Source organism: Haemorhous mexicanus, chromosome 1 (assembly GCF_027477595.1).
Source record: "Haemorhous mexicanus isolate bHaeMex1 chromosome 1, bHaeMex1.pri, whole genome shotgun sequence".
Lineage (NCBI taxonomy): Eukaryota > Metazoa > Chordata > Aves > Passeriformes > Fringillidae > Haemorhous > Haemorhous mexicanus.
Genome location: NC_082341.1, coordinates 146,791,901 through 146,815,369, shown reverse-complemented (window position 1 = coordinate 146,815,369; position 23,469 = coordinate 146,791,901). Strand labels below are relative to the sequence as shown.

At 43.7% G+C, this 23,469-nt stretch overlaps 1 protein-coding gene across 13 annotated transcripts in view; it reads left to right on the top strand.

Annotated features, from left to right (window-relative positions):
• The first annotated feature begins 737 nt into the window (after positions 1-737).
• The window catches only part of MTSS1 (MTSS I-BAR domain containing 1), a 124,884-nt gene continuing 102,152 nt past the window's right edge, over positions 738-23,469 (top strand). For 8 of the 13 annotated variants that reach the window (XM_059866779.1, XM_059866772.1, XM_059866796.1 and 5 more), the window contains exons 1-3: positions 739-1,438; positions 17,573-17,634; positions 20,367-20,440. In XM_059866779.1, coding sequence (XP_059722762.1) covers positions 1,367-1,438; positions 17,573-17,634; positions 20,367-20,440 — 208 coding nt within the window. In that variant the 5' untranslated portion in view covers positions 739-1,366. Of the gene's footprint in view, positions 1,439-17,572; positions 17,635-20,366; positions 20,441-23,469 lie in introns of all 13 variants that reach the window. The other 5 variants (XM_059866726.1, XM_059866811.1, XM_059866718.1 and 2 more) reach the window with 3 other exon arrangements.

Below are 23,469 nucleotides of genomic sequence, written 5' to 3'. Positions count from 1 at the left end.
TTCATACTAAAACCCGTACAACACAGCCCGTGCTGTTCCCTCGGTGTGAGACTTCCCTGGGGGAGCAGTAGCAGGACCTTTGGAGCTCTGCACCCCAAACCATGCGGGAAGTGCTCCATTCACACCCAGGGAGGGTCCCAGACCCTCGGTGTGCTCGGCGTGAGCTGCCAGGTGCCAGTGTCACAATCTTGCACGGTGTGAGCCACGGCCCGTCTGCGTGTGGAAACAGGGGATTTTGACCACGTTTCCTAAAATTTGGGAGAGTTAATGTGACAACTGAATTACTTCAAACCCCCACGTTTTACACAACCCACTCTCACAGTCTTGCCTATCGTCTGGCATTTGTGGGAGAGGATGAATGAGCAGCCTCACAGCTGCTGCCGGCTGCGCTCCCCAGGCTGCAGCTTTGCGAGGCCTCTCAGCTCGGTATCGGGGGGGCTCAGGCAGACGCTTGTCACCAGAAACAGCCGAACTCAGGCCATTTCGGCAAATGTCACCAGAATAAAACAGTTTCTTCGCAGAATGCTAAACATGCAAGTCAGTTTCTGCCCTGAAGCACGGGAACGGGACCGAGTTCAGCGGAGTCCTCGGGGCCGCCCCGGCCGCAGCGCGGCGCGAACCCGGGGCCTCCAGCCCACCGGCCGCGCGGGGCCAATCGGCGGCCGCGCTGGTGACGCGGCGGGGCGGGCGGGGCGCTGGGCGCGGGGCCGGGCGGGGGCGGGCGCTGCCGCCGCGGGAGCGGCACGAGCGGGCGGAGCGGGCTGTTCCCGGAGAGGGCAGGCTGCGGGTTGGGTGCTTTGGCTGTGGTCTGGTGCGCTGGGGTTGCCAGAGACCCCCCTCCAGGCTGCTCCACGAGGATCGGCTTGACGCTCGATTAATTTTTTTAGACACCGATCTTTCCCCCGTTGTTTTTTCGGGGTGCGCTTCGCCCAGCGCCGCGGGTGCCCGCTGCCCTGAGCGCTGCCGTGCCAGGAGGCGCGGGGGGCCGGGGCCGCGATGCGCAGAGATGGGGCCTGTGGCTTCTCCCGCATGGGCTCCTAGTGCCCGCTCGGTGCTGAGTGCCCGGGTGCCGGGGAGGTGCGTGTAGGAGAGAGGCGCCAGTAGCGCTGGATTTTATCCCCTTGTAGAGGTGCAGGCAGACAGGGGTTCAGGTGTGTTGGGGTGTATTTTTTTTTTCCTCTCCTTGCCTACATCAGCTTGTTTGCCCCTTCTCCCCCTCCTTTTTTTTTTTCTTTTTTTTTCTTTTTTTTTTTTTTTTTTTGGGGTGAGGTGGGAGCCCGGGGTGTCTGATTTTCCTCCAGCTGAGCAGTGCAGTTGCAGCGGTAGCGGTGAAATCCTGCTCCTCTTGTGAGCTCCAGCCAGGAAAATGGAGGCTGTGATAGAGAAGGAATGTAGTGCGCTCGGAGGGCTCTTCCAGACCATCATAAGCGACATGAAGGTAAGAGGCTGAGGTGTGTGGGGGAGCACAGGGGAGGGGAAGCGTCTTCCCACCTGGCCCGGCGAAACTTCGCCCCGGGCGGTGCAGCCGCATCGGGGGCTGGTGGCGGCGCGACCTCCCCGCGGCGCCGGGGGGACGCTGCCCCGAGGCTGGGTCCGCGTTCCCGCCGGCAGGACCGGCCTGGCAGAGGGGCTCCTGGCTTCACACCCAGGGTTTGTGGCTTGCGAGTTGGTTGCAGGATACCACCTCTCTCTCCCTCCTCCTTTCTTCTTTTCTCTATTTGTCTTGCTCAAACATGAAAGCTGTTACCTTGCACCAGGGTCAGCGATTTTCCTCTTTATTTTACAAATATTTTTATTCTCCTTTTTTCTCGCCTGGTGTGGGCTGTCAGATTGGTAGCAGAATGAATGCAGCGGGGCGGGAGCGTGGTGCGGAGGAGCCGGGCACGGAGCATGTCAGCCCTGGGGTGGGGCTCGGAAGGGCAGTGTGAGCATTTCGGTGCCAAGCTGATGGGCGCGATGGAAAAAAATCTCTGCCTGGAGATGCTCAGAAGTTGATGTGTGCCTGTAATAAAATTGCAGCTCAGTGTGGTGTTATTTTCGCGCTGTATATGCTCGTGGAGGTGGAATTTCCTTCTTTCTGTGAATGGATGCAAAGGTTTCAAGTGCGGCGGTCTCTCCACCAGCCACCAGAAACCTGAGTGTGCTGATCCCGACTCTGCCAAAGGGTCCCTTTGAGAGAGGCGCTCCCGCTCTATCCCTGGCAGCCAAGGCCACTTCTGCAGGGTTTTCTTTGGGTGAGCGGGTGCCTCCCACCCTTCTCTCGTGGAAGTAAATAGCGTAAAAGCGTTCCTGTGTTCTGCCCGTCATGTCTCCCCCAAACCCCAGGGCTGGAGGCGCCCAGCCTCCGGCACACGGCCGTACTGCAGAATACTGCAGTGTTCCCCTGGACAAGGGCAGCTTGTCTTCCTGCCAGGGCCGACTGGGAAGGGTGCAGTTGTCGGGAGATGTTGAGGGACGTGTCAGATAATGGGGACTGCCGTAATTTAAAGGCGGCAACCGTGCACGCTGTGCTTTTCCCAGCCAGGGCATGGGATTTCTCTGGGTGTTTTAATTCATGCGGGGCTGGTGAGCAGCGAGGGCTGCGGGAGAAAGAGCTGCCAGGTAGTATTGGAAGACATGGTCTGCTCTGAGAGGGAGCCTGGCAGAGGTGAATGGCTTCTAGTGTATTTTTTGGGGAGGGTGAAGAAGCTGTTTGCACTAGAAGTTATTTTTTGGCAAATGTTCATATGCACGTTCCTCTCAACAGATCTTAGGAGACATTTAATTAAAAGCGTGGCTTGTCAAGAGTAGGCAGGTTGCGGAGAGGAGGGGGGAGTCTGTGTTTATCTGTCAAGACAATGCTGCAGACCTGGCAGTGGTGGTCCTCAAGCTCTCAGCCTCCTTGGATTTTTAATAATGACTGCGCTTTAAAATAAAAGAAACCCCCCAAAAAGCAGGAAACGATCACAAATCCTGGAATCATTTTAGTGGTCAGTGCAGGGAACAGGCAGGAGATGTTCTGTTCCCGATGAAGTGTGGTTTTGGGTTTCATCACAGAGGGACACAGAGTACGTTTATTCTTTCCTTGTTTTCATAAGTGATGCATTTGGTTTTTCTTCCTCTTAAGCCAGTGAGCCTCTGTGTGGATTCATTTTTTTTTTATTCTACACATTGCTACTTGCATGGGAATGCTGTTCATCAGAAAACATGTTGACATGAGTGTATGGAGATGGGCACAGGTGTGAATGTTTTTTTCTTAATGCTCCATAGTAGTGGAACCTGTTTTGTGAAGTGGCAATTACTGAAGGGGGAGGTTTGGAAGGAATCGCTGCAGATCTTTAGCAGCATGGTGGTTGTTTTGGTTAAAAAAATCTGCTCATTATTTAGCATGAGTAGAACAAAGAATTTTTACCTGTAGTTCGATTTGATGCAGCTGATGCTGTACTACTGACATGCACTAGGATTCTTTGTGAATTGTGCACAAAGGAGCGCAACAATTTCTAAGGAAAAGTAGCTATTTTTTTGATAGTTAACCAGAACCTTTCAACTAATCATACCTTTAGTAGTAAAGTGAAAATTAGCATTTTAAGTGCTGTTTCACGTAGTCAGATCTGTGTGGGCAGGCTTCTGGCAGGATCTCGGAGATGTTGTGTAGGGGTCTGCCCACGCATCCCCAAGTGCTCTCTCCGTGCCTATTTCTCATCGCAGGCTGCGATCAAGGCCCCACATGCCCTGCAGTGCTGAGGGATTTGATGCAGCATCCGCCTTTTTTTTAACTAAGTGGTTCACAGGTTCTTTTATCATATGTATTGCTCTACCTTAAACTTTGTTATAAAGATGGTAGGGTTAATCAACAGCTTTAATTTTTCTGAAGTCTTGCCAGTGGATGCAGATGGGTGCTGCAGCTGAGGTGATGAAGACATAGTACATGCGGACTGATTTTTGTCTTTGTTCACAGTAACACAGAACTGGCTCAGGTGTACCTGTTGTTAATTTTGAGCTCTGCCTGGTTCTGACAAGGTTGCAGGAACTGGAATTACAATTCTGAGCAATGTGATTGTTTCCATTTGTCTCCATATACTGTGTTAGATTTGAAACTTCATATGGGCAATATATGTCAGTGTGACTAACACATCACAATTTTTTGACAGCAAGATTGTGTCTCACTGGCTGAGGTATCTTAAATGGCATTTAATGTTTTCTCCATAAACACCAAATTTCTCTCCACCCTCTATCAAAAATATTTTTGTGTCTAATACTCAACAAAACCTGCTCCAAAACAGCTCAGCATAAAGCTAAGTGATTTGGAGAAATGATGTTACTGAGTGAATGTAAGAACAGTTAATTAACATCCCATTTGTACTGCACATTATTGTACATCACAGAGTCACAGACTATTTCGAGTTGGAAGGGGCTCACAAGGATCATTGAATCCAGCTCTTAGTACTGCACAGGACACCCCAACAGCCCCACTGTGTGCTAGAGTGCTTTGTCCAAATGCTTCTTAAAATCTGTCAGGTTTGGTGCTGTGACCACTTCCCTGGGGAGCCTGTCCGAGGACCCAAACACCCCTGGGTGAAGAAACTTTTCCTGATACCCATCCTAAACCTCCCCTGACACAGCTTCATGCTGTTCCTTGGGTCCTGTCACTGGTCACCAGAGAGCAGAGATGCCCCTCCTCTTCCCCTTGTGAGGAAGCTGTAGACTGCAGTGATGTCACCCCTCAGTCTCCTCCAGGCTGAACAGAACATCTGGAACTTCAGTCCCCTGACAAGGGAAGTCCATTTTTTCCATGCCAAACAAGGGTCAGATTTGTGGAGTAATATGGTGGTGTACATGATGACAGGGTTGTTTGTGTAACGTCCACAATGGGAACTGAACTTGGCTGTTGTGCTCTAGAGTTGGATTTCTGCACTTTGAGGTTTCAGGACCTGATTAAAGAATCATAAAGGTGGGAGTGTGTGTGCCCATCCCATCCTTATTTTGATCCATTGTCACAGCCCTGATGTTTCCTACGATACATCACTGAGCATGTGGCACTTACAGTTAGTTACACTCTTATGCAAGATCTTTTTCAAAGCAATTAAAGTTTATAAAAACAAAAATAAAATGTCCCCTCAGTGGAGTAGTCCTGTGTGCTATGTGCAGATGCTGTGTGACTTGTTTTTGAATGCAGCGAATTTTCAGTAGCTCCCTGTGGGAAGGGAGTATTTGATCTGAATGGTTTGTAACTCATTTCTTGCAATTGAGAAATGAGATGCTGTAATGTGCTGTTAATTTCAGTATCTCTTCTAGTGCAAAGCAAATCATTGCAGTTAATTTTTGGGAGGGCCTGTTGCAGATGGGTTTCAAAAGAACTTGTCTTCTCATGCAGAGCAGATCTTCTTTAATGCTTCTTTTCCTTCTGAGTTGATTTTACATTCCTTTTAATCATATTGTTCTCTGCTATCCTGAAGAAAAAAAAGCACCACCTCTGAAAACATTGAAATTGGCTGTGTTTGTGGTTCATCACTTGCTTGATGGTGTTTCTTTGGCTTTTAGCATTCTCTTTATTTGTCTTGCCTCTTCTGCCAGCATGTGTTTTGACAGAGCAGGGGCTTTCTGTGTATGTACAGCACCTGACACCTGTGGGCTGGGCATGGGAGGAAGATGAGTAATGAGCAGTTGTATGAACACAGGTTGACTTTATTTATACCAAGTTAGAGGATTTACTAAATTTTTATGGGTCAGGTATGTATTACCAGTTAGTCTCAGTCATCTCCCTGCATATGTGATTATATGTGTGTGTGCCTTATTTATATTTGTTTAGCTGAAAGCACAATAAAATAATCTTTTTGCTTCTGGCAGTAACCTCTACTGTGATACTCTAGAGGTGGTGCTGGGACTCCTGGACTAGGCAGTGGTGCACCTTTTCTTTCAGCTGTGCAAAACTCTTGGTTGAAGCAGAAAAGAGAGACATGAACATATGGGCATGAGAAACATTTATGTTTTTGCTGCCTCTTACCTGCTTTTAGAAGGTGATCCGTGAGAGGCAGCATTTTAACTTGCTTTTGTAGAAGGTGGGACTGGGGTGGCCACATCAAGGATTGAGAGTTTTTTGTTAAGTAGCCCTGTTTGCTTACAAGGGATGGCCTTGTAATAGTCACACAAATAGTGTAAACTGAGGAAAAGGTATTTGGTAGAACAACTAGAACTGCTGAGACAGTTAATACAGCAAGAACAGCTGCAAGTCCTCAGCGTGTACGTTAATGCAGGGAACAGCACACGTGTACCAGAGAACCTGGGCAAATTTATTTTACCGTGACATGTCCTAGTGCAACAGCTCTTCCCCAGCTGTGCTTTATTTGAAGCTTGAGATCTCTGTGGAAATTAGGAATGTTCAGTTGGATGATTTTAAGGGTTAGTTTCAATCCAGCTGCTAAGGATGATAACTACTGTAAGGAAAAACAAATGTCATGTTCTGTTTAACATCTTTGTTGGTGACATTGACAGTGGGATTGAGTGTTCCTCAGCAGGTCTGATGATGTCACCCAGCTGGGTGGTGCAGTCTCCATGCTGGAGGGGAGCAATGCCATCCAGAGGGACTTTGACAGATTTGAGAGGTGGAGCTGTGTGAACCAGGGAGACCTTATTGCACCTTGCATACCAAAAGGGGTCTGCAAGAGAGTTGGAGAAGGACTTTTGACAAGGGCATGTAGTGACAGGACAAGGGCAAATGACTTCAATCAAGAGGGCAGGGTTAGATTAAATACAAGAATTTTTTTACTGTGTGTTGAGAACAGATTTCCCAGAGAAGTTGTGGTTGGCTCTCCCTGGATCAGTTCAAGGGCAGATTGGATGGAGCCCTGAGCAACCTGGTCTAGTGGATGATGTCTCTGCCCATGGCAGGGTGGTTAGAGCAGATATCTGTAAGGCCCTTCCAACCCAAAGCATTTTGTGATTTTCTGTGCAACAGACAGGTAGGTCCAGGCTTGGAAGCACACCTGCCATGTTGCACTGGCATGTCCCTTATACAGCAGTCTTTAGGACAACTATCTCTTTCAAACCAAGCAAACTGGTGTTTCTTTCCCTTCACAAAAAGTTTGAAATGAGTTAATTTGGAGCTTTTCTTCCCATTTATTTTGTTGCTCAAAGGTTTTACCTCCAAGGCATTTGGAGCATAGCTGGCTGCTCTGATTTCTTATCCCCCTGCCTCCAAACAACCTGCTTGCTTGGGCAGTTGGTTTGTGTACACTGAAATTTTTGCCTTTTCCAAGCAGCTGCAGTATCTTTCTGTGAACATCTTGGAGGGGGGAGGATTGACAAAATGGTGCAAGAAGAGAGCCTCTGCATGCCTGCCCAGACACTGAGGTTCAGGCGACAGGGCATAGCTGGGAACATACTTGGTCAAAAGCAATTTATTTTTAAGGGACGCATGCTTTCTTGATCCAGATGCTCTTGTGTGAGTGTTAACAATTCATACAACTGTTGAACATTTGCTACATAAGTGTGTACCTGGCTGGCTTATCCTATGACATACCCAGAACAAGGATTTTTAATATCTCTTGAGAGTACTCCTTTTGGACCTGGCAGGATGCCAAGAGCTGCACAATAAAGTTTGTGAGGTTCTAAGTGTGGAAGGAGTTGTGCAGTGCTGCATGAAACACAATTGACTGAACAAATGTTGGAGAACGAGAACTCCATGTAATTATGGGCTTAGTGTGGGTTAATACCTAACAGAGGGTGATATTCAGTGGAGGTTGCTGCTTCCTTCCTGAGTTTTGAGTGTGCATGAACTGAACCCAAATCTTTGTTATAAAATACCTGAGAAGCTAATTTTATTTTTTAAGTACAGAAGTTGCAAGAGTTGATGGAGTATACGTGTGAATCTGTAAACAGCATCTTCTGTAACATAGCAGTCTATGTGTTTTCAGCTTCTGAAGAAAATTTTTTAAGGTTCATGGTCTACCCAAGGACCGTGTGGTCTTGAAGATAAACAGGGAGCAAAATAAGAACTATATCTAAAAAGGCTTCTTGGTCTACTTCAGAGTGTGCAAAGATGAGTACAGAGAAGTTTGAGTCAGTATCATAAAGAGGCTACCCTTCAGAATAAGGTAGTCTCTTTAGACTACATATATAGAAATGCCTTTTCCTCTTCAAGGGTACATTTTCAATTTGAAAATGATGTCTGCCTTGATACTGTAAGGTGCCAAGCACTGCTTTGTTTGCTGGGATCTACGCTGACCTTTCAGGACATTGATTGACTTCTTCCTGCTGGGCTGTGATAGCTTGAATGCCGCGATGTTTGGAAGGATTGGAGACAAAATGTCTGGTAGCTTTGTGGCTAAGACCATAGCAGCTTTCATCTTCAAAGTGCTCTCTGTGTGACTTGGCTCCAAAGAATGGCTCCCATTTTACAGAAAGGCAAGCTATGGCTGCAGGTTTAGTGACTTTACTCCTTCCCCCCAGGACAAGAAGAAATTGGGTGCATCTACAACATGGAGTTAATGAGGGAATGTTGTTTAAGCTCCCAGTATAATAGGTTTCTATCTCCATGTACACACTACTTTGTTTTTACTGATTAAGACGTGTTGCTGTTCACCCCTGTGATAACCTGGTGTTTGCAGGCAGAAGAGATGATATCTAATGACTGATAAATTCTCAACAGAAGTGTCCTGAACTCCTCTCCTGTAACTGAAACAAAAGGACCTCTCTCAGTTTTTTTGTGGAGAAGTCTGACTGGAACATCTTAACCATAAGCTGCTTGATAATGAGGAATTTGTGTCTTGTGGGGTTTTCTGTGAGCTCTGTACTTTTCACTCTTCTGGTCAACAGCCATAAGTGATATGTAGTTGATTGATTTGAATTCTAGGATGCTAGCTGGAGTACAGTCATCCTTAAACAAACCATTCTTGCAGGAATGAGCTTGTGTTGTGTGTAAAATGCTGCTCGTGAGTGTGTAACTAGAGACACTTGGTTGATAGTACAGAAAGGTTCACATTTGTTCTCGTTCTTTCTTCCACATAAACTGCCACCATGCTTCTCACCCGAGCATGAGATGTTTGGTTTTTTTTTTTTTTTTCACAAAAGTCACGTGTGTGCTTTGTAATTTCTCTGAAGCTGCCTGTATACAGGCATAATTTAGGATTTTTTGTTAATAAAGCTGTATTTGAGATGTCTCCTAACAATACCATCCATGAGCAAACCACATGAATGAATGCTCATTGTCCGTGAGCAAACCAAGGGTCTAATTTGGAGCTTGAAAGGGATTATTTATCTTCTGATGAGTAAAATGGAAAGAAAGTAGCCTGTGATAAGCATACTTGCACTTCACTGTCTGTCATGAGGCAAAGGTCAATAAGCATTAAAAACGTGGGTACCCAGCTGCTGCCTTTCTCCCAGTAGGTACTTTCCTGGTCAACTCAAGTGCTTGTAGTTTGGGTCCTGGAGATTGTTATGACTGCTTGGGGGATGGAGATTGTGTTGAGTGGATGGTCAGAAAATAGGGTTTCTGCTTGCTTGGAAAGAAGCGATGAGACCCCAGTGGTGTTGGTGGCATTACCAACACAGAGCTGTTGGCTTGGGGCTGTCCTGTGTCGGTATTAACTTGACTGACTGCCTCCTGATATTTTAATTATCTTCGTTTTAAACCAGCTGAAATATTGTGGGTTTAGAAAATAGCTGCTGAGTATGTACAGTGGCCACTTAATGATTGAGAGGATGAAAGGCGGTATTGATGAGTCTCTGAGGAGAAATCTGCTATTCAGGCTTGCAGACTTGTTCAGACCTGCAGTGAAGAATGTGGAACTAAATGCTTCCTCTGGAAGACTACTTCATGTCCAGCTTTTTTCATGTGGCATGGGATAAAAGGTCTCTAGATGCTGTGGCTAGTTGTTTCCCACCACCCCCCCATGTCTTTTGAAAAACTTCCTATGTTTAGAGAAGGAGAGACTGTATGTTTATGCATGATGTATTTTCTCACAGTATGAGTCTAACTTTTGTTTGCTAATTACCCAATCTTGGATTTAAACCATGAAGTGGCTGCTTTGGACCAGAGTTTCTTCATCTTATAAACCATGAAACTGAGCTGTGGACAGTACAGATTTGATGTGGTCCCTCTTGACAAAGAAGGAGGCTCATGAGTTGGATTTGTAAGCCAGGATGAGTTTTCACAGGTCCTTTTTGTACTACAGATTGGAGTCACAACCATAGAGCAACTGGTATCCTCCACTGGGGATGTTTAAGCATGGGCTAACACACTGCAGGCATTATTATAATTCAAATTAAAGACTCCAGAGCTCTGACAGCAGAATGGTAGCAGACTTAGGTTCCCTCCCCCTTTAGACGGTTAGTAAGATCTAATAAAAATGTGTGTTCTTGCAAAGTAGTGCTGCATTTCAATGCTGCTGGTAAGGGAATTGGGCATTCTTTAGAGTTCTTCAGGTGGTTTGAGAATGTAGAAAAAATGGGAATCTGTGGTGGTGTTGTTTGGGTTTTTTACCCTACTGGTGTGAATATCCTTTTCTGGACTTTGCTGACTGGATTTTAGTCTTGATTTTTTTCATGTCATTATCTGTTTTCTTTATTGTTCTAATGTACTATTTAAACTAAAAACTAAACAGTTCTGAAAATACTTAATGTGTGGTTCTGTGATGCATAGAAGATACTGAAAACCTGAACCCAGTTCACAGGTTTTTTTAATAGCATGTGAGATGTCTTCAGCAGCATTTTGTTGCATAATTTTCAATGTTCTGGTAATGTATGTCCTTGAAAAGCAAAGCCTGGCATGCCTGTTTATGCTATGCATGCTGAGGGAAACTAGTTTCTAATCCTGCCATTCCCCAAACAAGAGTCAGAAATAATGGAAGTAAATGTATGGATACAAGACTGTGATTTTTAATTACCCCTGCTTTCTTTCCTGAAGGATAGTTACTGCTTAAATGACATCTTATTCTGATCTTTGATGTGCTTTTACTTTCACCTGTGTGCACTGTAATCTCTCAGCCCCTGAGTCTGTACCTGTCTGCTCCTCTTTTCAGTGATGTGTGTGTTCATTTGCTGTGAGATCCGGTGAAGTTCCTGTCTTTTGCTGCTGGTGCCTTTTCACTCCTGGCCCAGCATAAGCTAAGAGCCCCTTTTGCTGATGGAGCTAAGCTCAAACTTCCACTACGTGTGGCAATACCTTCAACTTAGAAAGACAGATGGGACTTTGAATTCAGCTGGTCCCTTTGCTTGTCTTGTGGCAGTATTTCTGCAAGACCTCTACACAAATGTGTTACTCTTCCTGAAAGAGCTCTAGTGAAAGGAAGCTGCCTGACCTTTCAGAGTTGGCTGTTACCTGGTCTTATAGTTGTATGGGTTGTGCAATCTGAAACTTCTTTGCTGAAGCCAAACTGATTGTTTCTTCTGCACCACTGGAAAAGGGATGATGGATGGCATCAGGGAATGCTCTTGAAATCAGTATTGGGACTTGGCTGAGTTCTCATTCTGAATATAAGAAATAGGGAGTATATAGGGTAGATTTAGATTGGACAGAGATTGATTTAATTTACAGTGAAGGTGGTGAGACAGGGGAGAATGTCACGCAGAAAAGTTGTGGATTCTCCATCGCTGGAAGTGTTCATGTTCAGTCTAGATGGGGCTGAGAACAACTTGATCTAGTGAAAGATATTCCTGCTCCTGGCAGGTGGTTTGGACTAGATGGTCGTTAAATGTCCCTTTGAACTTAAGCCATTTTGTGAATGTGTGTATTTGAAAACTAAAGGAGTAATGGAATAGATTTTGTGTACATCTTTATGTCATTTTAAAGAATGAAGTTCTCTTGCCAGCAAAATTCCTGTTTCAGTGTGTAGAAAGATTTGAGACTTTAAATGCAGCTTAGGAACATTCATGAGACAGGCTCTTGATGCTTTTTAGAATAGAAAGAGGCAAAGCCAACAAGCAGAGTTTTTTGGATGGAGAAGAGCAATTATGAACTTCGGCAAGATGATGCTGATTCTGTTCTCACCTTTATGTTGCCTTTTGTGACTTGTTAAGGGTCTAGGCAGTCCTGTCCGTGAGTTGTGGACTTGTTTAAATGAGTGGATTGTACAGAGGAGGATGTATTAGTGTTTGGTAGCAGTTTTTAACTTTTGCAGTTATGGCTGGCCAAGTGCTCTTTCACCCATTTGACTATTGATTCTTCTAGAAAAGAGGAAGAACTTCCAGCGCCAAATGTTACCTGAGAAGGGAAACTGCCTGTCAACTGTTGTGTCTTCCAATGTGTTGAGATATCTGTGACTGCAAGCATTTTTTTCTCTTTTTTTTTCCCCCTTTCTTTTTTTCTTTTTTTTCCCTCCCTCCTTTTTTTTTTCTCTCAGACTGTTACTGTTTTCCTGTGCTCTTCCCCTCCACTCTTTCATGGTTTTGTCTGTTAAAGGATTCTGGAAAAGTGGTAGTCTCTATGTGCAAACCATACTTGCTGAGTGCCATTTGTTACGTGTAACATCTGTGACCTTGTGTGGTGTTTAGCACAATAAAGTCTCTTTGCTACTTGGAGGTAGAGTATTGAATGCCACAGAAATGAGACATTCATAACAATCCTTGTGATTCTTTTATCTGGTAAATATAAGAAGAAATCTTTTGTTTCCAGCATGATTTACTTTAGAGGGGTAGGAGGACACATGGACAAGCTAAGTTAAAATTTTTATTCCAAAACCAGATCTATGGCATTTGGATGTGTTACTAGGGCGTGGAGCTCTGTAACACTGTTGTGTGTTTGGGACTCAACTTTTTAGCTTATCATAGTTGAACAACAACACTGAGGTGGAGAAGTTCTAACTCCTGTAGTCTGTGCAGTTGTTTTCTTTTCCATTTCATTGAAGTCTTGCAGTTAGTCATTGTTAGTACTTTCCTGGAAGGCATGCAGCTCTTGGTTTGATAACCCTGAGATAAAACCAAGGCACTGCTCTCGCCTGGTTCCTTTCTTTGATACCTCTCTAGCTGAAACAGTCAGAATTGGATTCTGGATTTGCTCTACTGAAGAGCACCTCCCTGTCTCTTTCCCCCTGCCACAGAAGTTTAGATGGGTTGTTGCTGTGAATAAAATTCCAGATTGTTACTGCTGCCTTTGTACTTGATGTGTCAGCAGGAGCTGGTAATAGGGCTGCAAAGCCTTTCTGATAAATGAAAGCACTTAAAACAACACTGTCAAGAGTTTTTTGAAGATGAAATGAGCCTTCTACGTGGGAATTGGGGTGCAAGGAAATAAATTAATAAAGTAAGCATCTTTTTGCCTAATAGGAAAAAAAGAATTATAACTTTTGGCAGAAAGAGTGAGAGAACATTTTAAAACTGTCAAGGCTGCTGATACTCAAGTTGTAATCTTAGATACAACAATCTGGGTTCCTATTCTTGCCTTTAGATGTCATCAATAACAGTTTCAGTAAATATCCTTTGCTGCAAGTCTACCCTTCCTTTTTTGAGAAATCATTGAGTTTCTCGGGTATGTCTCTTCTCATTCCTGGTGTGGGATCACTGGCCTGAAAGGAAGGGAAAAACTATCATCCATAAACCTTTTGTAGAGTTGTGCTTATGTAGGGGGGGTTGTGCTAGTTCACCAAAATAAAAAAGTTTCAACCCAAGGCTTAAATTCTTTTTCTCAAGCTGTATCTTGGTGATAATTTTGTGCTCTTCCCTGGTGGGGCAGGCTGATCTTGGCCAGCTGCTTTTTATCTCTCCTTCCTCAGTGGGATGGGGGAGAAAATCATAAGAAAAAGCTCAATGATTGAGACAGAGACACAGAAATCACTTACTAGTTATTGTCACGAGCAAACCAGACCTGAGTGGAGAAGATGAAATTTATTGCCAGTTTACATAGCTGTGAATGGTGAGGAAGGTGGACAAAAATAGAGACATCTGCCCATGTCTGTGGGTCTGGGTGCCAGATGGGATTTCATGGATTGATGATGGCCCACCCTTTTACCCCTGGCAGTCCGGGAGCTGTGGCTTTGGAGGGCTCTGCCCAGGTCTGGGTGTTGGTGTCTGGCACTCCCAGACGCACTTGCTGTCCCTGAGGGAAGTTGTTTCATGTCCCTGATTGCGGCCCGGCTGCGAGGGACAGGCACGGGGCACCGGGTTGTTTCTCAGCCCTGAGGCAGAAAGGTGTTTTCCGCCTTTGCCCTGCCTGTGCTTGGCACAGATTAGCTGGAGCTGGGCTGTGGGATCAGGTGACTAATCACCTATAAGCCCACTAATTAAGCCATGGGGTAGGATAATGGCATGCTGCAGCTTACTGGTGACATGCTGGGCGGCAGCTGAGCTCCGCTGAGGAGCTCCAGGGGCCTTGGTGCCATGGAGTGTCAAATGGCGGTGGGAAACACCCGTGCCGTGGAGGACAGGTCAGATTTCTTCTTTCGATGACCATAAGACATTATTGGGCACAAAGTTATTTTGGGGGAAATAGTCCTTGGATTAATCCTTTAACAATTTTAAAGAAAATTATTTAAACAAACCCTCACTGTAATCGATCCCTGGCTTAATCCATGAGCAGCTAAATGGGAATTTGTGACCCAGGATCCTGCAGTGGCTCTTCCCTAAGCGTGGCTGCACCTGGGGGAGGCCTCCTGCTTTCACAGATAACACCAGGTCTGAGTAACCCTGACATTTAAAAGGGGAAAAATTAGTTTCTTTATCAGCCAGCTGAAATTGGAAATTGCAGGGGGAGCAGAGGAAGCTCTGGGAGAGGCAGCATTAAAAATAGTGCGTTATTAGTCTTCAGACAAGGCTTTGTGTCACAAAAGCGTGTCTTGGACAAAGACGTCAAATTCCACCTGCTGTTTCTTTGTGTTTAAATTGAGAAAGTAATACATGTTGAATCAAGGATGTGTATTTTTCACCACTGTTAACATTTCTCCTGACACTGCTTTGACAACAGCGAGAACAGTTGCTTGGAGGTGAGACACAGCAGGGCTGCCGTGCTCCAGGTGGCACAGAAAGAGGTCTTGGGGAAGGAGTTGCTGCCCAGGGCACTGGCAGATTTACTGCACTGCTTTGATTCCTGCCATCTCCTTAGTTTGTCCCCACAGGCCTCACTTAGATGGCTTCCTTGCTTCCTAGCTGCTGGAGTTGGGGTAAACCCCTGGCTATTTTGGTGAAATGGTGGTAGGTGTTGAGCACTTTTACTGTATGTAGGAATGAAGGGGTTTCAGTTTCAGCAGGGATGTGGTGGTGGAAATGTTCTTTGGAAAAGCTGAAAGGAACGATGCAGTTTGGTGCGTGACTTCAAGATCTGAGGGAGAGATGAGCTTGTGGATGTGGCTCCAGCAGAGAAATGTGAGAGCAAATTATTTTGGAGCCCAGATGAAGTACATGCCTCTTACTTTCAGCTGAGTGTGAGATCAAGATGTGGCAAATAATATAGGACTTCCTAATGTAAAACTGCTGGAAGGTTTTCTTTAAAAATGCAAAAACAAGCAAAAAAAGAACTCCAACAAAATCCGCTAGCGAAGGTATTAATTCAGTGACATTAAAAACCTCCAAAAAGTCAATTTTTCTACGGTCTAAAACAAGATCAGATGCTCTTTGCCACTATATAGGGAGCCCAGGTAAACAAACTGCTTTGAATTCAACCAAACAAATACAGCATACAATTAAACAAAGTGGGCTCTTAATGCTTACTTGAGCAGGCTGGGTTTGAGGAAAACAGCATTTTTATGGACAAGAACTAAATAGTTGTGGAAGTGTTTGACTTCTCCAAATTTGCTTTCAGACTGACCACAAAATAGTAAAAAGAAGGGGGTTTCTTCCTGATCTGTGTTTTGATAGGAGTGCCTTAAGCTTGCCTGGGAAGTGGCTAAATGCAGGGCTGGTGTCAGTCTCCTGCGTGCCATCAGGTGTGTTTGGCTGGATAATACACCAGGGAGAGGGAAACATAATCAGGCTGCTTTGGTATCCTCTGCTTGCCGGCCTGCCTTTTCCTGGAGAATCCTGTAAAGCCTTGGGCCGTGCTGCTGATTGTCAAGGCTTTCAGGGCTCCTGGCATGCCCATGCATAATGCATGCACGGCATGCAGGTGACAGTGAGAGACCGGGTTCAGAGCAGGGATTGCAGTAAGACTAATAGGTTTAAGGAAATAGCATTTTTTGCCTCTTTTAAATAATTGGGTTTCTTTCAATTTTAAAATGTCTGACAGTTTTTTGCTTAGCACAAAGCACTTTATATTCTAGGTCTTGCCACCCAGATAACTGCTATTTTCTCTTTCACTTTCTGTATTTGCCACTGGCTCTGTCATGTGTAGGATATAACAAGGTTTTATTAACACCTGCTTTGAATTGTTTGGGGTCATTACCCTTTCTCTTTTCCTTTTTGCAAAAACCCCACAAGTCTTGCTGAAAAATAGAATAGAGTACCAGTAGGCTTCCAAGCAGGTGTCTGGGAGCTGCTGTGCCAGGTTGTACTGAGGAGCTGGAATTTGTCTGACAGCTTTTGGAGAAGAACCTGTCTTTGCCCTGAAAACAAACCACTGTCTCTCACAGCAGTGGATTTTGGTTTACTTACAAAAATCAGACAGATTTATAAGGGTGGATTGAGTTTGCTACAAGCAACTGCACTTTCTTGCAACCTCTTCCAGTCAGAGCTGGGGTAATGTTAGCCTTGAGGATCTGCCTTATCAGGGTTTTATTGTGTTGTTGCTCTGGTAACACCAAGTCTTATACCTTTATTAAAGGAAGCAGGGATATTTTATTTTACTCTCTAGACTCCAATCAAAGGGAAATGTTGAGGTTTCTTTCTACCACATTTTTGCTGTTTGCGGAAAATTTGTACTTGTTCTGCAGAGAGCAATTTTAGAGGAGAGAGCAATTTTTTGTTTTAAATTTGGCAAATAAAGATCAAGACCTGCAAGAATACTTTGTGTTCATATTCTAAGTAGAACTTTGGGGTTTAATCCAGTCTTTAAAAATGGGGGAAATTCTATAGGAAACTTGAAGTCAGGAAGAATTAAACCTTATTAAGCACTTTGTATACACTCAGTGCCATGCTTTTATCAGCTTCAATTCAGAAATTGTCTCCAAGGCTTTTTGACTGTTTTGGAAACAGGTCTTGCAGTGACAAGGTAGCTGTTGGGAAAGCTGGTTGTGTTGAGCTGTCACTGTGCTTTTCTTTGTGCAATTACAGAGTTTATTGAGGCAGTGCTTGAGGTGGTGTCTTGGTCAAGTCACACTTTCATTGTATAGGCTCTGAACCTGGAAAAAACACAGATGATCATTTGGTAAAGAAGAACAACTCTGATGCTGCCTTTGGTTTTGGGAGCTTCTCTGTAGATGCTGTCGAATCATACTAGTACCCTGCTTTGAATGGGCTTGGTTTTTGTTGCATCCATCCAAAGGAAGACATTTCTTTTTGCTGCTTCAGTTGAAATCTCTCTTGGGCAGTGTTTCTATTCAAAAAAATTGTAAAACCTCATCAGAGGACTACTGTTTCATCTGGATTCAGAAGCTGTCAATTTTGTTGTTCATTGATTATGATTTAGTACAGTTTTTGTTATTGTTTTACATCTAGTTTTATTTGATCTATAGTATTAAAATCAGAATGCTCAAATCAAGTGTTCATTGTTCTGTTTTGTTTTTTGTTGCAGGGAAGTTATCCAGTGTGGGAAGATTTTATAAATAAAGCTGGGAAACTGCAGTCTCAGCTTCGGTAAGTTTTATGTTACACAGTAAGGATCCCCTGCAGTTCCTTGCATGTGCAAACATTAAGATTAAATGCAGCTTTTGCAAGGATAATTTTCTAAGCACATCCTAAAAAAATTGTGCTTATTTCTTAGTCAACACCTGCATTGCATGTAATTTTTTAAATACTACCGGTGTTTTAACATATTTAGGAAAATTCACAATATGCTACCAGCTATACATAATAAATATAAAATGAACTAAATGTCATGGATATTGATGAAAAGTTGGAAAGGGTTTACTGTTGCTTAGTGAACACACAGTTGGAGTTAGGTCTATGTTGCCCTTTTTATTAGTGTAGAATACAAAGGGGTTATGTTGGAAGAGGGCTCAAAAAATGAAAAAATCTCTGGTAGCCTTAACAGCATTTTCTTCTGACTTAAAAATGAAGAGAATTGCTTTGCTGGATCATACGTTGGTGGTTATTAAAACTCAAGGGTTAGGGTATACTTTGAAAATGGCATTCTGGATTTTTTGATATATGGCAAAAGTATCACACTCAGATCAATTCTACCTCTAGAATTCATTCATTTGTAAAATTTGTTTCTGCTGATACAAATACAAGCTCCATTTCCTCACAACTCTCCCTAAACCACAGTCTCCTCTCTGCTCTGCAAAGCACCAGTTTTTTTCCCCAGCAGCTGTAGTAGTAACAGGTTATTGGCAGTCTGGTTTGTGGTTCTATGTTGCATTATGAACCATTCACAGAGAAGCTGGGAGTTTGCTCCATTTGTCCTAAACAGCTGGAATATGTTGTTCTGCTACACTGTGCCTAACATGCCACACTTGCTTGTGTTTTTTTTCCTTTTCCAGCAATCATTTCACAGGGAATATGGAAGATGTAGAGGAAGTAGAGAAAGGGGAGAAGTGGAGAACTTTCCCAGCGTTTTGTACTCTCCAAACACAGGCCTTCTGGGATGGCATGAGGCATAGTTTTGTTTATTTCCCAGTCCTGTGGTGCTGCATTCTGTCAGTGCAGTGCTACAGGAACATGCAAGCAGGCAGCTTGAAAGCCTGTGTTTGAGGATTTGCTGTTTGTTTCTAGCAAATGTGAGCCTTTTGCTGCTGTTTCATTTCTGTGTGCTCTGATAAAGGACAGCAGATGTCATTTGAGCTGGAGCCAGATCTTTCTGGATCTTGTTACTGGGGAAATGGAACTTTGTTATTAGCAACATAATTAATAATTAACAGCATAGTACATGAATAACAGTGTGACCCACAAGTTTGGAAGATGAACATCACAAACAGTGTTAAGGAAAATTTTAGAAAAGATTTTCTGGTTCTAGGGCCCAATATTGCTAGCTAGCTGTCAGGGTGGGGGGGTTTGCCCTCCCTTTAATCTCCTGGGCCTGTGGAGTGTCCTTATGCATTTGCTTGGTCCTCTCACGCCTGGGGTAGTTTTTTTCTGTGTCTGTTCAAATCTTTTGTGCTGTCAGTAGGCCATTTAGTACACTGCCAGTTATGTCCTCTGTACCTTAAGCATATTTGGAGTGAGACTTGCATAAAATCTGACCTAATTAAGCAGTCCTGTGGTCTTTCTGGCTGAGGATCAGCTTCCCTGCAGGTCTGCTAGGTTTTTTGAGGCTACCAAGGAGCTCTTGAAACAAAGTGAATGTGATAGTCCCTGTTCTGGATTTTGCTTGAAAAGGCTGACTGACACCACCAGGAGTGAAAATCAGAGTTACTGTTAGAAAAGATGTGCAGAAACAGAACCATGAGGTAACTGTGGAGAGGGCACAATTGTAGAGCCCTGGCCTACTTTCTCTTTAATTGGGTCAACCAGACTATAAACCTTCAGAAATTGGGACTGACCTGAGGTGTTCAGGGCTCTGGGGCATGCTTATCTAGAACAAACGTGTCTGGAAATTGTAACTCACGTTTGCTGTCCACTTGAACAGATCTGTCCACCACAGGTCTGGGGGTGCTTTCCACACATGGGGGGAAATGGGGCTAGTGAGGTTGACACTTTGGGGTTATGAAGTCTGAGGTTGCTGGTGTACCTCTCAGGAAGGGTCCTGCTTGGAGGAGCGCTAGATCAGAAGGGGGTTTTGGTAATTTTGGGGGTTTGGGCGTTGGTAGTTTTTTGTGGGTATGAGTTGTTTTGTTTTTTTCTTGAAACGGAGGGTTTTTTTCCTTCTTTTCCCACTTTTCCATTTGTCCAAGAACTCCAAATCAGTCTGATTTCCAAAAAATTTTCTGTTTCAAGGGATGCTCATGCTCCCCACCTGAAAAATGCAGGCAATTGTTTGGCTAGGATCCTAGATAAAAGGAAGTTCCTGCATGTTTATTCTTAAAATATGCATGTTCCCTGAAAATAGCAGTGGCTATAATTTGTTCACTAATGGATGAAGTATAATTTGTGTTAGATTTGTTTTTCATGTTTGACTGCTTAATATTAGTTCTTCAGAGGAAATCAGCTAGAAGGAGGGTGGCTGTGCTCTTTTGAAACAGCACCTGTCCTGTGCAATTCTCAGCATGGAATTAGCGTGGCTGCCTCCAAGTCCATAGTGCTAACACAAAGCAAGGAAGGGATTAAGAAATGAAGGAGGGAAAAGGCTAAGTTCAGATATAAAAGAGAATACTTTTTGTGGCCTCTGCAAGTTCACAGTGTTATTCTTTATAAGCCTAAATGTTTTTGGCAGTAATTAAATAGGCATCAATGAGACACTGCTAATGTTTTGTTATCTCTGTGTATTTCAGGACTACAGTAGTAGCAGCTGCTGCCTTTTTGGATGCCTTTCAGAAAGTGGCTGACATGGCTACTAATACACGTGGTAAGCAGATGTGTCAATATTGAGTTTAACAGAATGCCGTGTGGTTTATGCCATTTGTAGTAATAAAAAGAAGTCTTGTTACATTGACAAGCAGATCTGTGAGACATCTGTTAGATGGACTTGCACTTTGAAAAAGTGGCACGTGAAAAAGGAAGTTGTCTTTACTGAAAAAAAAATGCTGGAAACCTGTAATTTAAATGTGTCATCAATCATGTGAACACTTCTTAATTACCATTTGAATTATACGTTGATGAATAATATTTTAGAAAGCAAGATTTACAGAAATCTGTATTCACTGACGCCTCTGTACCTTGTGTAAATGTAAAAGGCTTGATACTCAGCTGGAATAAATAACTGTAGGGCTGCTGGAGACAGAGCAGATACTGCCTGATGCTATAGCCTTTAGTATCTGCCAGTAATTATGACAGTGACCTGTACTTAAATCTTTGAGCAAAGACTTTGCTTGTGCTTCCCCATTAAGTCTGATGTTCTTGGTCAAACTGAATTTTCCTGGGCTGTGGGCTTCTCTGGGTAGCAGTCTTAGCTTATTGATGAGTATGGAGAGCGAGAATAGTGCAGCTGGCGTTCTTTCCAGACTGCTGAGTTGGAAGGAGACAAAAGGCTGCTTCTCTCTGATGCTGGATGCCCAGTGACCAAGGCATCATGTGCAGATGTCCCTGCGGTGGTGTAGGGCATTCCCCATGGTCACTGTGCTTGGACTGCTGCTGAAGAGTAAATCCAGAGTGCAGATAAATCACTGCTGAGGGGGCAGCTCTTGGTCGCCTCTAACCCTAAAGGTTTTGTAGCATTTTTTAAAGTTCTAATGTGCTGTTGACATTTGACTTGAAGAGTAAGAAAGTAATATTGCTGACATGAAGGGTATTCATTCCCATTAGCAGAGTGCCAGCTCAGTCAGACTTTGCTTACCTCTGGCTAACAGGAGGAGTAGCAGCTGCTGGAGTGAGTTCCAAGTCATAGAATGACAAGAGGGAAGAATACTTCTTTTTCCTGTCTAAAGCTAATATTTACATTCTGATAAGAAGTTCCTCATTATGTGAATACCTACTGTAAATTATAGGTAATCTACTCACATAAAATAATAAACATGACAGAAAGTGGAATAAACCAAGGATGAGGCTCAAGAACTTCACTTGGATTTCTATCATGTCCTTCCTTCAAGCATATTCTCTTCTCTTTCTTCTGCTTTCCCCAAGGGAGAAAGTAAATTACCAAAATCTTTGAGACTTGTCTTCTAGCTATGCTGGCAGGCTTATAGGACTTTCATTGAGATACCAGAATGACTGAAACTTTTCCCACTCTCAAACAAAAATGGCTTGTGTGGGTTTTTGAAGGGTATTTTACACTTCCTGCTGTGTCGTGTCTTGTCTCTTATCTCTTCGAACACATCCTTTACAAAAGGAGCTCTGTGAATCCAGGCATGCCAAATTTGTATAGCTCTTCTGTTCTGTCTTTTGCCTTCCCTGACTGAAAGGATAGAAGGGAATTTTGATTTTTATTTTTAGAAAGTGATGTTCTGGGCAATGAATCAAAACTCCCAAGTTAGCTGGTGGTTCTGATCTGCCACCCAACCCAACTTCCATTTGTGCCCATTCAAGTTTATCTCTGAGGTTGCACATTGCTCCTTTAACAAATACTGATCATTCTACCTTGCTGTGGACAGGAATAAACACCTGTCCCCAGGGAAGGTGATGGCAAAAATCCCTATGGCTTATGTGGGCACAGTTCAATAAAAATATATTTTGTCATCAGTTTAAGGAATTCTATTCCAAAACTGAAACAGAAAAACTTAATACTTCTTTTCTCTGATATGGGAATTTTAGCTGGCTCTCAGTTTTCCCTTTGAGTGGTTACCTAAAGTGAAAAATCCTTTCTTAAATTTTCCCTGTATATGAAATTATGTACTCAGTATATAAAATTATGTATCTGATTGTCTAATCAAACATCTGGCTGTGTTTCACACTGTTTAGACGGTTAACAGATATACCAAAGTTTACAGTTAACAGATTAACCAAAGTCAGACAAAGTCATGTTCATTTGCTGGGATATGTGAGACTTGAGTAGCACTTCCCATGACAAAGGCAGGGAGGTTGGTACATTTTACATCATGAGGCTGGTTTATCATTGCATGAGCCAAAATGCTTCTTCTGGGAACTAACTGTGTATGGAAATGCTGAAGCAGGTGCCTGCTCTGGAGGGGCAGTGTTAGTTCCTTGTAGGATGACTGAAGTGTTGTGAAGCTGGTGCTGCCTTTTGTTTGTAATTGCTTGTAGTTCTACAGAAAGTGGCCTGTTATTTTAAGACTCATTGATCTAGCTGATGAAAGTGTTTTATCATTCAACAGAACAACTATGGCTACTCTTTAATCTGTTTGCAGCAGCATTAGCTTTGAAAGAAGAAAACGTGTTTGCCTGGATATGCATGTCCAACACATGCAAGGGGAGACAATCTCCTTTCAGTCACCAAGTGTTCAAGAATGAGAGCTTATTTCCATCATTGCCAGTCCCTGTTGTCCCTGTTCCAACTGGTAGCCTTACCTTGTGTGCCATTACTGCTGTTCTCAAACACTATCTTCTGCTCTTCTGGTGCATTGTTCTCTCCATGCCATTTACTTCTAATCCTGCAGTGGTAGCAGTGTTAATCTTCACGTTCCCATCTGGAGCTCAGATAGAAGGCATAACTGAAGCTCTGCCTGTGGTAAGACCTGTGATTGGATGAGTCAGATAACCTGTACTTTGCTGTATTTTTTCTCTTTGTAGCTTCTGAAGTAGGAAAAGCCCTGAACGTGAAGTACCTGACGTTTTGTGGTGACTCAGTACACAAATTAATTCCCAACCAGCTCAGTTCAGGTTTTGCTTCCTCCTTTGCTGTCTCTCCATCTTGATGTGCATCAACCCAAAGTTGTCTCTTTTTATCCTCAGTTTAGTTCCCTTGGTTTAATGCTTTGATTTTGGCCTGGCAAGGGAAAACACAGGGAAATAAGTTCTGATGCATGTATCACCAAAATGTTA